The 17,424-nt window shown below is 29.4% G+C and overlaps 1 protein-coding gene across 1 annotated transcript; it reads left to right on the top strand.

The window, feature by feature from the left end:
- The first annotated feature begins 6,447 nt into the window (after positions 1-6,447).
- Positions 6,448-7,540, top strand: LOC149062913 (uncharacterized). Its single transcript, XM_089215722.1, has 2 exons — positions 6,448-6,681; positions 6,965-7,540. Exons 1-2 carry the CDS (start codon positions 6,451-6,453, stop codon positions 7,538-7,540), a joined length of 807 nt encoding a protein of 268 aa, XP_089071848.1. The 5' UTR covers positions 6,448-6,450.
- Positions 7,541-17,424: the final 9,884 nt, after the last annotated feature.

Genomic DNA, 17,424 nt, shown 5'->3' with positions numbered 1-17,424 from the left:
AATGTGAGGTCCGCGGTTGTAGCCGCAAGGCACCAAACCCGGGAGTCTTCGTGGCTATAAGTACAATTTAAAAAAAAACATTTGTAGTTAATGATTAGCCTGATTAAGGGGGGGGGGGATTTAATTCTAAAATGTTTGCCATCTATAGCACATTAGTACCCACACAGTTTGGCATATTCCATAACTCAAAGTACCTATTAGTAATATTTTTCCATTTTTCTTCTAACGGCGTTGGAAGAAATTGTGTTTGAAGTGCTTCCCAAATACCTTCAGTTGTAGTTTTAATTATCTCACCTATTGTTGACAATTCAAACAAAAAATATTTCTTAAACTTCGGTAGCTAGATCCAGATGTTAAATACCTGTTACATCAAAAATAATCACGTGTAAAAATAAAATAAAATAAAATAAACTATATGTGAAGAAAATAATTTTATACCAAAATTTCAAGTATCGGACATACATTTTTTAGTTACTTTAATTTTTTGTTTGTTTTTTCTGACGCTTTTAAAAACTATTTAAATTTTAGGGGGAAAAAATCACACACTATTGTAAAATCAATATATTCATCACTTCGCTCAGAATCTAAAATCTAAATTTCCTTATGCCTATAAATAACTCTTTTGTACTTACGATTGGATTTTTACGAACGCATTTTCAGTTGCGATTTGTAAGGAAAAATGGAGGAACTTAAGAACCGTTTATCTACGTCATTTAAGAAAAAAAAACACCATGTGGATAGCGAGCTGACTTTTCAAAAAAATATTATTTTAACGATGCTATGTATCCTCATGCCCTTCATTTAAAGCGGAAGACAGCAAAGAGGTAATTTAACAGCTCCACCACCCCAAACAGAAATGTCAGATGTGAATATTTTTGGAGGAGACGAATCTCCTAATAGTAATCAGACAGCTAATTTAGAACCTGTTCTCGATCAATAAACTTCTCAACCGACTCAACCTATTCATAACCAAATATTGAATAATATTGGCAAACAAAAAAGCAAAAAAAAAAAACGGTTAATGAAACTGATGTAGACAGATGTTTCATAGATTATTTAAATAACAAAAAACATAAATCAAACGAAAGTGCCGATGAAAAATTTTTATTAAGTCTTTTACCGGATGTAGCACAAATGAATCAAACACAAAAAAGGAGATTTAAGAGGGAAGTGTTGGCTGTGATTGATTCGATTTTGGAAGAACCAACTGTATCCACGCCATCTACATCAGGTACTGGAAATATTTATCCTTCCGAAAATGACAATTCAACACTTCCAAATCACACTGTCGATTTATACATGGATAATTTTTATTCGATTTTTTTAAGGCAATTATTTTGTTACTAAATTTTTAATTTTCTAAAATTATATTTTCTAATGACTCATGTTTTATGATTTTTCTTTAATAAATTATATTCATAGGTGCAAATCGCAGGGGTGCTAAGGGTGCTTAGCACCCTGAATTTTAATGCTAGCACCCCGAATCCCGTGATTATAACTTATAGTACTATTACCATCACATTTTCAAAATAATTACATTTATTAAAAATTCAAAAACAGTTTTATATTTATTTAATTATTTATAATATAATATGTCGAGTTTACGTCTGGATGTATTAAACTGCAATGACGTATAAAACATATTATATAATATCATAATAATTGTGAAATTATGATATTAACGGGAAATAATAAATTGTTAAACATATAGGTTTGTAAATAATAAAATTCGGAGTATCTATAATCTACGCAGACCGACCGCAACACGACACTACAGGTATATAGTTTTATTTAATTAGACCCGTAGTGAGTAATTCCATAAAATAGGATTAAAATAATTTTTAGAGAGCGATCTAGTCATTGGTAAAGACATAATTTTAAATAAGTTTGCTGAAAATAAGCGCACATTGCCTTTACATTTTTAATAAATAAATAATAATAATAAATTGTTTAGTTGTGTTTGTTTGATTTTGATTTTATATTTTTATTCATATAATATATAGCATAGTACTATTGGGGTGTAAGTAAGTAAGTGTAAGTGTAATAAGTGTAATATAATATAATATAATATAATATAATAATATAAGTGTAAGTCCCTCACGAGTTTGGTCTGTTTCCTCAAAAATTTTTGGTGCTTAAGCCCCCCTAATGTTTTTTGAACATGTTATAGGTAACTTTTGTATGTAACTAGATTTTGGTTTCAATTTGGATTGAGTGGAAGCAATGTTCTTTGGAAGATTAAAGTTTATTTCACTTATTTTACCAGGGATAGATTTTTCAAGAGATGGTGCTGTCCAATATGCATAGACATCTGTTACTGTTTTTGTACTTTTTATATTAAATGCATGCTGCAAATAAAAAAGGCCTGCTCCTACGTGTGAACAACATTTACCTAATCTAGCCATACATAAGCAATGGGCAGCTTCAACCTTGCCATTATTCTTAACTATAACCCATGGCAGCAATTTAGTGTCATTTAACCTTTGAGAATGAGCTACCTAAACGGAAATAATAATAATAATAATGCAGAGACAATGGGTTCATAATAAATAATTATTGTAATCTATGAGGGGCACCGATGTATTTTGAAACACATAATATGACAATTTTATTTTGAGTCAATATTCACTTACCAAATGAAATATGCATAAATAAATAGGAATAATTGTTTAAAAAAGTAGGTATTTGCCTTCATTTATATTGTATTAACCCACCCACCCACTTATTTACCTATAAAATTTTTCATAGGCAAAACCAACTTTTGGCGCCTCTGTAATCTATTATCTTTCGAATTTTGTAAAGAAGTGGTGTGTCAACTGCCAAGTAGTTTTAACACAAGTAGTAAAATAACTTAGAATCTGCAGTTAAAGTTTGGTAGAATTATACTTACACCAAACAGAACAGTTGTTAAATTCCTAGTCAACACAACACTTTTAATCTCTGATTATAGAATAGACTATTAAATAACCAGTAAGTATGTAAAGAGAAACAGAAACCTTTATATACTTTTTAAATTAATCTTTACAACACAGAAATGCATTCTTATTTCTTATACTGAACTTATTTCAGCAACTACAAGAACATAACTATCTACCACAGTCCATTTGACATTTGAAACCCAACCATTAACAAAAAAAATTATAGGTATGCATCCAGACTTTTGTACGATTTAAATTTTTGCAATGTGTAAGCACTTTTAGTCAATACTAGGTAGTTAAAAATATCAGTGTAAGTAATTGAAGACATGTGGCGGTCCTGGACGGATACCGCGTGAGTCAGTGGTGTCACTAGTGTAGGAAAAAAAAAACACAAAAAGTTCGCGGTATTATGATTTTTTTATGTGGTTGAAAATACAACTGCCAGAAAATGATCAACACGAAAATCAAAATAACGGGGGCGTGAGGAGCGTGTGTCGTTCAGTGTCTTTCAGAGAACTCACTCTCCTCTCGACTGGTTCGGAGTCTCGGCGGATCGACTGTTCCAGGTGCGCTTATCGCGTGTCGGTGTCGTCCGTCGTCGATTGGCGGTTGAAAAGAGGAGTAATTGCGGGGGTTTCCGCGCAATGGCCGTTTGAATTCAAGCGGCTCTTACGCGGGCCCTCGTCAGGCACTATGTTTAAATCTGCTGACCAAAGTTTACAATATTGTCTTCAACAACAATTTTGGATCTTGAGAATTAACCAATTGTAATTTGTCTAAATATCGTTTCTGAACTTTCCCAGTTAAACTACGAGCGTGGTTACTCATTTTAATAGGCATAATAACAACGTTTTAACTAAAAAACACAATTTTAAGTAAGATTTAATATAATGATGAACAAATCAAAAAAAGTTAATTAGAAATCATATACAAATGGACCACCAATTAGTGATAATAACATTATCATATTATAAACATAACCTAAAAGAAAGTTATCAATTAGGTGTAATTTTCTTGATATGTTCGGAAGTATAATGATCAATGATTGTAGAGAATGTCTAATCTATATTATTATTATTATTTCTATAAATCTATTCTATATTTTTCTTATTCAAATTTCAATATCAAAATATTATACTGTACAAAATTAAAAGTAAAAAAAAAGAAATAATAATAGTTTAGAATGTCATCAATTTTCGATATTTATTAATTAAAAAACTAGACAAATAACTATTTAAGATAAATTTATTAAAATTCATTCTATGTTATAAAATAAAAATGAGAAACTTTTAAGTATAAACATTAATTCAATACTTAATTGAATCTTTCATTTTTATGATCTTATCCTTTTAAATTAACTAATTAGTTTTTTCTATAGTCATAAATCATTATTTTAACATTTAAATCATTTAACATTATATAAAAAAAAGAAACTGAATTATAAACATTATTTAACATATAATATTAAAATGGAACTTACATTTTGTGTGGTGTATAAGTTTGAAATGAACTGTTCTGTTGCCATTATTTAGAATTTATTATTAGCTTTCCTCAAAGTCACCAATAATTTCTATTCTGGAGTTATACTTTTTCCAAAATTAGTACGTTAAGTATTTCTAAAATATACCTAAAATTCTAAATTTTTAAATTACAAGTTCATGAATAAAACATCTCGTTAACCTAACCAAGTTATTTTAATGATTACCGATTTTAGCACTTTTGTAATTTATAATTAGAACAATATTAATTAAAGTGGACACATGTGTTGTATGCTAAAATAAAATAATACTCCTTGACACAACTTGCTTGACTCTATTCTTAATTTAATATTTGAAAAAACGTTACTTAACCTTAATTATCCGATGCATTTACAAAAGCTGTTACTCTGATTAACTTTAGAATTCTGGTTGGTACCTCCTTGAAGTGACTTTTGAACAACACACCAGTGCTAGAAATCACTTTAAGCTAACATGAATGCTGTGGTGGCGTATTTATGGGGGGGGGGGATTTGGGGATCAATCCCACCTTGGTCTTTTTTTCTATTATTAAAGAATTTACCTATACACTAAATTGTGTTTAGTATTTACTATCTTAGTGTAATTTTCATTGTCGTAATTAAGTAGAAAAAAAACGGTGAAAATGTTATCAATAGCCTGTTATTGCGTCACTGTAATCGCTATGTCGTAGCTGTTGCGGCGATTTCTGTCCGATTCCTATTCTATTGTGCCTGTATGCGGGTCGCACTAGATGCCCAAGCAGGTGTATTACTCATTAGTCATTAGTTATTACTAGGGCTCGGATTTAAATGCCCTTTCAAAAAACGCATTTATGACCTAAAAACTCTAAAAAATGCCCTAAAAATATCAAAAAATGACGTTTCAAAAAATGAATTATTTATTAAACGCACACAACCGATATAATATTATCGCTCGATAAGAAAATAATCCGATAAAAGTTTAGTTGTGTGCAATAATATCGGCTAATTGGATGGTGTGACATAAAGGTTGTAAAAACCGGAAAACCTGATGTTAAATTAGTTAAAATAGTTCAAAATGAAAATAATTTTTATTACGTAGTTCTATATTACTATTTGATACTTATATTTCAATGAGGTCAATTTTTTTAGCTATAATACGACAAATAGGTCAAAAATGCATTAAAACCGTCAAAAAATGCCCTAAAAATGATGAAATCCGCTTAAAATGCAAAAAAAGCAAAAAAATACCCCAAAAAATTATTGTGGTTAGATTTCGAAGTACTCGAAACATATTTGTAGCTTGGAAAGCATCGCGTAAGATATCCCAAAAAAAAATGTAAATGCATTGAAATCCGAGCCCTAGTTATTACTTATTACTGCAAGTACAGTTGTAAATTTGTAATATAAAAATAAGATATTTTTAGACTAAAATACTTTTATGTGTGACATTCAATGGCTCATTCCCTCCTTATAACAATTTTGAAATACGCCGCTGATGCTGCTCTATTTTCACCACTCTGGTCTTTGAAAAATCGCACCCCAAACGATCATTTTTGCAGATAAATACATTAAAGTCTAGAAGAATGGACCAAAATGTTCGATAATTAAATAGGCTGTAATTTTAATCAAACTTAAAAGTATTTTATTACATTATATAAAATAATTATCTTGGGCGATACCTAGTGCATCGTTCGAATGACTACGACGAATAACTGAACGGTGAGCACAATGTCATGATTATCATTAAGATTTCAAGCCACTTAAATGTTATTGTATTCTCGCCGTCACGCGAGATAAATAAGTTTTTTTACAAAGTGATTACCTATCGAACAGTCTAAGTGAAGTCAAAATCTAATAAGTACCAAAGAAGTCTTGCCATTTTAATAAATAATCGTCTGGTTTCAATATTCAAGACTGTGCTACAGTCATAGCAACCACTAACGAAATTCAGTTAATGAAATCAGGATTTTATTTCTTTAAAATTGTGAAAAAAATTCCGATTTTACACTTTTTTTTTTAAATTTACTTTTAGATCAACAATTGAAATTTCGTAAAATGGAACATACTGTGCGAACCAGAAATAGTAAAGCGTGTTGCCGAGATGAGTCTAAAGTAGTTAGGTGTGCGGTAACTGCATTGGAGAAGATGAGGGATTACTTGTTCGAAACATCTGTATGTCAAGATGTAGAAAATTTGAACACTCCAGATAACTACGGTTGCGGGACAGACTGCAACAAATATACAACACAGGAATGTCCATTTCGGGGAACGGGAATGCCACCTAATGTAAGTAATATTTGAAAAAGTTGTAAGAAAACATAAAACATTTTATGTATCTGTAGATAACGCAAATTATAACTGCAATAGGTATGTGTCGTAAATTGGTATATTTAAATACCTACTTGATAGTAAATTATGATTATTTAACTATACGTTAGTTATAATAGCACAACTAATGTATCATAGTGTACAAATAAAGATAAATCTTTATAGAATATTTTCTTGATATAAATGTGTTTCAAGAATAAAACAATTCAATGTTTTTTTTTTATGTGTCTCGTTATTACAGCTGATGCGGACATTCTGTATGAATAAGAAGTTGGCTATCGACCGGTTGGGGTCGAACATGATTCGACTCCTGCCGGGCCAAGTTGGGGTAGTGGGTGACCGCGCCACATTCCACCTGGGTCATGCAGTGGCGAAAAGAAGGGCCTCTGTCGTCAAGACTGATAACACTGAGAACAATGGCCAATTGGTGACTCCGACGACTATCGTTGTCGATCGACCGACTGCCACAAAGTACATCAATGCTCACCGCAAGAGGACCATGCAAGTATTACCCTCGATTCCAGTGTGCGCAAATAATCTAGCAGTTGGCCCAGTGACTGGGTTACCGGTAGACGATAAGGAACACGTCTTTGTTTTGCGGCTATCTAAAGCGTACGAAAGCCCCGCCGACGTAGCATGCTTGCAGGTTGAAATGCGCCTGCCTAACCAAGAGCCAGTTATAAAGCGCACAGATGCTGAAACCCAATTTTTAGATCATGACGTAACAACTAACATCATGATCACTGGTGGAAAGAAGGGATTAAAAAAAAGTTCGAGAAAGGGATCGAGAACAGCATCAAAAAAGGGAAAAAAATAACGGACGTGATTTAATCGTGATACTTTACATTACCAAAAGAACAAATTAAACTTTCAGTGGCACTATTTATTTACCTAACCACAATATACGCAATAAATAAACATATTATAGTATATTTGTCACCTATAGTAGTATAGCCTCTTTTTACCTACGACATTAGGTAAGTTACCCACACAGCAAATGGAATATATTAATATTTTAAACACCTTTAGTTTTAGTGTTCTTTTAAATATTATATGTATCATATTTTAAACACGTTTAATTTTAATGTTCTTTTAAATATTATAGGTATCATATTTTAAACACGTCTAATTTTAATGTTATTTTAAATATTATAGGTATCATATTTAAAACACGTCTAATGTTAATGTTCTTTTAAATATTATAGACATATTTCCAATACGTATGAATTTTATATTATTTCAAACATTATAATGAATAAGCACTGCCTGCAATATAATTAATTACAGATAGGCGCGCGCGACAATATCCAAAACGTACTATATTTTTTAATACGTACTTTTATAACGTACTATATTTTTTAAAATTGAGTAATATATATATCGATTCTTATAGAAATAAGGCGGGGAATATATGGAATGGCCGGTGTGGCGGTGTCATCAAATGTTGACAATAAATACGTACTATTTCCTTTGTTAAAATCAATGTAAAATTCACAAATGACGCAAAACGCACTATTTTCAAAGTCAAAACTGCAAAAGTGACTATTTTCAAATTATGACAAAACGTAGTATTTTCCATGATGTCAAATAGTTTGCTCATTTGACAAATTGACGTACAACGTACCAATTCCTCAAATTGTACAAAACGTCAAAACGTATTATTTATCCAAAGTAGACCGTATATACAATATTGTCAGGCCCGGATTGGGCCGCCAAGTTACCGAGCAAAACTCGGTGGGCCGGTGAAAATGTGAAAAGTTTGGGCCGGTGTCCACTACTCAAAAATGCGGATTATAAATTGCATTTCAAAAAAAAAAATAATAATTTGTTAAATTATTGTTATTTTAAAATTCAAAATGTTGATAAATGAAAAATATTGAAATATGTGATAAGAATCCTCGTGATTATTACAAACTTAGATCATATACAATCTAGCATTACAAAGCATACATGGTGATTATAATCAATGACGATTTAAGATAATAGTTTGGTAACTAATGATACCGCGGAACTGATATCATGGTTTAAAATCTTAAACCGGGACAGGTATATCCTTATTGGCTGTCCAGCAGATGTGTAACAGCTGTTTCAAATATCTTTTTGATGTGATAACAAGTTGCGCTCACTTAATAGACTCGGCGTAATATTTTCGTAAATGTGTGCGTACCTATTTTGTTTTGTTTTATTTCGCGTTTTATAATATTAATAATACATTTTGTTATGTCACAACCAACCCAAAAAAAACGCCCAGGGGGGGCTGAAAAGACGCGAATAAAAAAAAAAAAAACTGCTGATTGAAAATGCAAAAATGTGTGGTGACGTTCGTGATATGTTTTCCAAAGCAATGGTAAGAATTTATTGTTTATTAGTTACCTTCTATTTTTTGTATATTTTTAAGTTTTTAATTTTGTTTTATGCATTTATATTATTGTATTATATTATAGTGTTTTATACATTAAAAAAAATAAATCTTTAAATTTTTAAAATAAAAAAAAATAAAAAAATTAAATCTTTAAAATTTAAAGTTATTAATTTATATTGATTATTTTATTTTAGCCAGAAGTTACAAAATTATCTAATCAAGATCAACAAGAAATAGTTAATCATCAAACTATGTCAGAGGTATTATTAATATGCAGGTAAACGTTTTAGTTATACGGTTTGGTATGATATAGTTTTTGTTATTTTGTTAAAGGATGAGGTTGATGAAGATAATCCAAGTCAAAAATCAACAAATCAAAATATTTCAATTGACAGTTTAAATTATGTAAGTTTAAAAAATATGAATAGGTAACATTTACCAACTTAAAATATTAACTTTATATAATATTTAATATTAATGTTGTATGTTTATGTAGTGTAAACAATATGATGATGATGGCACTGGTGAAGATCAAACAATTGATGTTGGATTCAACAATGTAAATAAAGCAAATGATCAAAATGTTAATGTCATACATGTAAAACAATCAAGTAATGAGCTTTGTAATTTGAACAATGTAAGTATCTTACAATTAAAAATAACAAAAAAAATACTTACTTTTAAATGTTTGTATTTGTGTATGTGTATTAATTTATGTGAATGCATTAGGGTAATGTCAACTAACAAATTAACAATATAAGTATCTTAAAATTAAAAGTAACAAAAAATGACTTACTTTTAAATGTTTTTTTTGTGTATGTGTATTTAATTTATGTGATTGCATTAGGGTAATGTAACCTAACAAACATTGTTAAAATAAATATTTGCTTTGTGTGTTAGCCCTTAGTTCAACTGTAAACTGGTAATATACATATTATTATTATTAATTAATAAACAATTTATTATATTTTCTATTGTTTTTGATAATTTTTTTTTTAATGAAATTAATTATATGTAAAAATATATTTGTTTAACCTATTATACGTTTACAGTTTTTGTTATTCTTTAATGTACCTACTTGACTGTGTATAAAGTGAATATGAAAGTTGTTGATATTAGTAGTTATTTTTTCTTTTTTCCTTAATTTTTTTTTCATATATGTTCTAAAATCTATGTGTTATGTGTCTAGCCTGTGTACCAGTGTACATGTTATAGTTTTCAAAAATTTGAATTTAAAATACAGAAATTTGTTTTGTATTATTAGATCGAGTTAAATAATTTGAACACTGCAGAGGATGTGTCAAGCACGATAGATTTGTTTTCAAAACCTAAGAGTACAGACATTAACACATTTTTTAAATGCCATCCTATCCAGCCTTTTAATAACATTTTGTTTAACCCTTTGATTGCTTATCACAGAAATGTTGGGCCAGAGAGTCATAAGAGAGAATGGTTAACTTACAATGTTGAAACAAAAATGTTTTATTGTTCATTTTGTATTGTTTTTGCCAAAGAAATTAATCGATTTGTATTAGGGTGTGATTCTTCTATAAGTAATAATCCTTATGAGAGAATTAAGGAACATGAGAAATCTGTTAATCATTATCAGTGTACAGAAGCATTTTTAATGCATTCTCAGGCCAAAGATATACTTGGCCGATTTACTGAAAGAAAACGGATAGAAGTTCTTAGAAAAAGGGCCATTTTGGAAAGAATAATTGAGTGTATCAAGTTTATAGGAAAAAGGGGACTAAGCTATAGAGGTGCAAAAAATGCAGAATCAGCTTACACGTTAGGAGACCAAAATTTAGACCATGGAAATTTTCTTGAAGCACTTTTATTAGTCGCCAAATTCGATCCTGTTTTAAAAACTCACATTGACGAAGTAGTAATCAAAAGTTCTAAACATCATGAACGAAATTCTGGAGTTGGTAGACCAGGAAACTTTGTAACTTTGCTATCAAAGACCACCGCTGACTATATTATTGAATTCATAGGAAAGCTTATGAAGACACATATTGTTAAAGATTTACAAAAAGCTCAATTTTTTAGTGTACAAATTGATTCTACACAAGATGTCAACATTCACGATCAATTAAGTATAGTAGTTCGTTATGTTACTGATAAAGTAAATGAACGTCTTATTGCTGTAGTTAATGGTACTTCGGGCACTGGAAAAAATTTATGTGATACAGTATGTAAGGTTATGACTGATTTGGGTATTGATATGAAAAAGTGTATTGGATCTTCGACAGATGGTGCCTCTAACATGAGAGGGCAATACAATGGGTTTAAAGCATGGATGGAAAAAGAAGCACCCGGTCAAGTTCACGTATGGTGCTACGCACACGTTTTAAATTTAGTTATGATTGACACCACTAAAGTAAGTGTACAAAGTATCAGTTTATTTGGTGTACTGAATTCGTGTGCTGTCTTTATCAGAGAATCATACTTAAGGATGGCCAAATGGGAAGAAACAAGCAAGTATAAAACTATTTCAATAATAGGTGAAACACGATGGTGGGCAAAAGATAGAAGCCTTACAAAAGTTTTTGGAGTATTTTCTAAACCAGACTGTGCACTCTTCGTTGATTTAATTGAAACCTTTGATCATATCTACAACAATAATAACTTTCAATCGGATATTAGATTCAGAGCAAAAACTTTACTTGATAATTTACTTAAATTTGAAACAATTATCACTGCCCAAATATATTTACGTATTTTTTCTTCGACAACCTCTTTATCATTGTACTTACAAACTCAAGGGATGAATATGATTCAAGCTTATAAAATGGTTGAAACTACAATTAAGACTTTACAATCTGAGTCAAGAGATTTTGAAACCATACTTGAATCAACAAAAACATTTGTCATGTGGGTTAACTCACAATTTGAAACTAGAGGTCTAGATTATTCAATCGAAGAAACGTTTACAGCAAATCGAAGAAAAAATAAAACAAAAAGTAAACATTTTGACTGTTTTCAAGAACATGAAAACAAACCAATTAATTCATTTAAAGTTCACGTTTTTAATGTTATATATGATCAAATACTAAGTAGTTTAAGAAACAGGTTTGAAAAACATAAAGATCTTTATTTATGTATGTCGTACTTAGATCCAAATAATTTTTCTAATATTAATGACTTGCATCAATTAATTAACAAAAGTAATAGTTTTGTATTTCAATTAAAAAAAATTGACAGTGAATTTTCAGTGAATGAATTTATGGTAGAGATGAAGGATTTTTCACAAAAATGGGATAGTATTCAATCTTTGGCAAATTATGAAATAAAAGATTTCTCCCAAGAAGATGAATTAGAAAATATAGAACAACAAAATGAAGAAAATTATAAACAAAAAAAAGAGGATTTTAAGTGTAAAACTACTTGCAAAAATTGTATTGTATGTTGTTTTGATGTTTTAAGGCAATACAATTTGCACACATCTGCTTACAAAAATGTATTTGTTGCATACACATATATTTTAACATTGTCTTGTTCTCAAGTAAATTGCGAAAGAACTTTTTCTAAGTTAAAATATATTTTAAATCGATTACGAAATTGTTTATCCCAAGAAAAGTTGGAATCATTTCTTTTAATGTCCGTAGAAAGAGACATTTTGAATAATGTTAGTAATACTTCCATAATGGACATAATTTGTCAAAAAAGCAATACTATGAAAAATCTGTTGTCATAAAAAAAAAACAATGTGAAATACAATAAAAAAATTGATTTAATCCTCATACTGTTGTATGTTATATACACCTATTCAAATAATTAACACATTTTAAAACAGAAATCATTAAAACTGCCACATTTAGCAGTAATTTATGATTTAAATTTTATGTGAGTGAAAAAGTTTATGGGGGCTCCAGCCCCCCCCCCTCCCCAAAAAAAATTTACTGAAGTAATTTACAATACTGTTTTATAGGGGGGGGACTGTGATTTAAATATAATATATTAATAAAGCCTATGATTTAAAGATAATTTTATAGTTTTAAGTAGTGGAGGACGAGGGCCGCTTTAATTGTTGTCCTCGGGCCGGTTTTTCTTGCCAATCCGGCCCTGAATATTGTACTATAATTTTCCATACTACGAAGATAGGGAATATAATATTGAATTAAATACATATAATTTACTATTATTTCCACTGGCCACTGCCCACTGGTAATTATAACAATACATATATAAAATCGTGATTTCTCAAAATAGTGTAAAATAGATATATTGCATAGCTACCTATTAATGTATTGCGTATTAATGTATTATATATAATATAGAGTAATTAAAATATTAAGTTATTATTCTATTGTCCACTAGCTTTTGTTCGTTATTAAAAACGATATTGGAGCAATGAACGCATAGACATATTAACTGAAGTTAATAAATTGTCTATGATTGAACGTATCAACTATCAAGCGTGGCGCTCGCGCCTCCTTATCACACGGGAATGAATTGGAAAATTATTTTAAAATACCCATATAACATATTATTATACAATAAAGGTATTAACATAATACATAACAAATGTCCACTTGCGGGAGTGAGAGACCGTCTTTCTCTCTTCCCCAACGCTGCAATTAACAGGCTGTAATATTTTAAAAGTGTATTAAATCTTGTGTTGGTCACACTGATATTTTCATCGCTGTTTTCTGACTGTTGAAATATTGAATATAGACGTAAAATGTAAATGTGTAAATGTCGTACAAAAACTCTATGTGTTTTTGCTTTTTTCATGACTCTTTCGCGTTCGCGCTTATTTTCTTTGTCTGTGCTTATTAGTTATTACCATTGACCGCGCGAGAGTGTGGAGCTAGCATTATAAATAATTGAGCTAATGAGCTTAGTGACTCGTGTCAGTGATTGATTGCAGCGGCGGAATACTGGCCTGGTTGTTGGACCGTTGGACGAGTAAAATCGTAAGTATATACCTACTTTTGTTTTATCAAACAATATTATAATATATTATTATATACTTAACAAGCTCACGAGTCACGTGGGAAGGACAAAGACGAAACCGACTATTAAATCGTTTGTCACATTGTTGTGAAGATCCAACAACTACACTCCTAACCTAACCTGTCGGATCCTTCCCTCGTGGACCGTAGTGTATTTATATTTACATATATAATATACTTACTATACAGTACACGTGTATAGGTATACATTATTTGGGTGTAGTACATCTATCTTGATAGGTAATTATATTACATTATTATTTTGTACGGTGTTGTAACGTCTTATTCATAAAAAGGGCTTTTAATATTAATTTAAGTCAAATCAATTATATCATATAACTTAATAAATATTGTAAGAGAATTCAATAATATATGCAATGAACCGTAAATAATAAACGCAATCAATATAGATCTTATAATATAATATATTACATTATTACCTATTAAAAAAGAATTTAGTATGATATATATACAAATATACAATATAATTTATAATATGATTACGGCAACATAGATGTAAGTACATATACCTATCTAGTTATTTTGTAACTATTGTTGCTACTATTTTGGAAAGTGGTCTTTGATATTTTTTATTACTGATGTTTTTCTCTTTGATAAATTTATTCAATAATTGCCTATATTAGTTTTGCCTCATTTTAATAAATTTTGAATAGAAAATATTTGTTCAAAATTCAAATAGGCCTGTGCCAAGTTAAAAAAAATGTTTTATTGAAATACATGATTATAATATTCTGTTTAACTATAATAACCTAGTTATATATTACATTTCTGTAGCTTAAAATTTAAATTGTAAATATCTTACTATAAAGAATTTGATATCTAAAATATGACTGGCCAAATAAGGTATTATAATAAGTAAAGATATAATGATAATAAATGATATTTTTTAATTAAACTTAAAAATAGTGTGTGCAAGCTTATACAATTATTGTTATGATCTATAATAATATATACAAGCATATATACCTATGTATTTTAATTTTTCATTACAATAAAATCAGTTTTATATATTGCAGTGTACCTTTAACTTAAATATTATTATTTAAACTAATTAGACAGTTTAAATTATACTTGCAAAATATAAACCTAACTATATAAGTATTATATAATTTTATAATTATTTTTATAGCATAAAATAAAATATATTAAAATGATTAAAAGCAATAGAACAAAATTAAGAAGAATTAAAGCTGAATTAGATAACATTGATTATAACCCACAAGAATCACAAATAAATGATATTCTTCAAAATGATTCAATTTCATTGAATTGTGAAGATGATCTTGCCGCTAATACCATAAATGCTGCTTGTGACACCACTGATATTATTTTTGATGTTAAATCGTCAACTTTTGTTAACAACACTAAATTAAATGACACATTTCAAGGTATGGACTTGCAGTGATGAAGATGATCAATTCATTTCTGTAGAAACACTAGAAACCGAGCCTAACATTAATGAAATGCTCGCGGACTGGGCAGTTAGTTGTAAAATAACATTTAATAGTATGAATCAACTGTTATCAATTTTAAAAAAACATAAATGTTTTTCTAAATTACCTAAAGACAGCCGAACTTTATTAGCTACACCCCAGTCATCAAATTTAAAATATATTCGTAATGTCGACCCTGGAATATATCATCACTTCGGTTTGGCTAACGGTATAGTTCAGTGTTTACAAGACAGTTCAGTAAATGATTCAGTTATTCAAATTGCAATAGGCATCGATGGATTGCCATTATCTAAGTCTAGTAATAGCCAACTATGGCCTATTTTGGCATTTATTATGAACACAGACAACTTAAAACAAACAGTTTTTCCTGTAGGTATTTATCATGGAAATTCCAAACCTAAGGACAGTGATGATTTTATGTATGATTTTGTTATGGAAGCTCGTGAATTATCTGATAATGGAATTATTATTAACAACTTAAAAGTGTTTGTTTCTATTAAAGTAATTTGTTGTGATGTCCCTGCTCGCTGTTTTGTGTTGAAGACAAAATATCACTCAGGTTTTAATTCATGTTCACGATGCATTATTGAAGGGGAGTATGTAAATAATCGTGTTTGTTTCCCATATTCAAATATATATTCTGCACCAAGAACTGATGATGACTATCGAAATTGCAGAAATGAAGAATATCATAATTCACCAATGCCTTCAATAATTATCAAGTTACCTAATTTTGATATTACAAAATCTTTTGTTTTAGATTATATGCACCTCACAAATTTAGGAGTAATGCGTAAGCTATTGTCTTTTTGGGTTCTCAAAGGGCCTTCAAATGTTAGACTTTCTGGGAAAAAGATATCTGAGTTAACTGAATTATTACTAAAATTGAGACCGTTTGTTACTTCAGAGTTTTGTAGAAAACCTAGGGAAGTTCAAGATATTCTTCGATGGAAATCTACAGAATTTCGATTATTTCTAATTTATATTGGACCATTTGTACTCAAAGATATTATAACTGATGATTGTTATAGTAATTTTATGTGTTTGAATGTCGCCATGGTCATTCTTTTGAGTCCAGATCATCAAAATTTATCCTCCTATGCGCAAACACTTTTGGAATACTTTGTGGAAACATTTCAAAATATTTATGGAACTCATAATGTATCACACAATGTTCATAGTTTATTACACATAACATCTGATTATGAGCGTTATGGACCATTGGATAAATGTAGTTGCTACCCATTCGAGAACTATATGAAAGAAATTAAGACAATGTTGAGGAAGCATGAAAAACCGCTGCAACAGTTAATTAACCGTTATAGCGAACAAAAATTTACCAAAATTCATCACTCATCTAATTCACTAAAAACTTGTAAAGGTTGTACTTTAAAAAAAATTCACAATAATGGTCCACTGCCAGATTTTACAAGTATTACTGGATATCAATATTCATGTTTAATTTTTAATAATTTTAAAATTAATATTAATTGCAAACGAGATCAATTTATTTTAACAAACTGTAAACATATTGTGAAATGCTTTAATATTATGGAAACATGTGTAAATGGCGAAAAAGGAACATTTATACTAGGAAAACATTTCATAAACAAGTCACCGGCATATTTAAAACCTATGGATTCAACTATTTTAGATATTTATTTGGTTGATAATATATCAACTAACTTTCAGCTATGGAATGTTAATAAAATAAGTAAAAAAATTATGGTACTGCCTTTTAAAGATAGATATGTGGCACTACCTATCTTACATTCTGAAATCTATAAAACTTTATTATAATATAACAAAACTACATAAAAAATAATTATACATATATATATATATATTATATTATATATATACAATAATGTATACCTAATACAAATAATGTAAATATAGTTAG

The sequence above is a fragment of the Diuraphis noxia genome, unplaced genomic scaffold (genome assembly GCF_037042655.1).
Source record: "Diuraphis noxia isolate RWA-SAM2 unplaced genomic scaffold, SU_Dnox_SAM2 contig0001, whole genome shotgun sequence".
Taxonomy (NCBI): domain Eukaryota; kingdom Metazoa; phylum Arthropoda; class Insecta; order Hemiptera; family Aphididae; genus Diuraphis; species Diuraphis noxia.
Note: the sequence above shows the minus strand (reverse complement) of the source record. Positions and strands in the feature narration are given on the sequence as shown.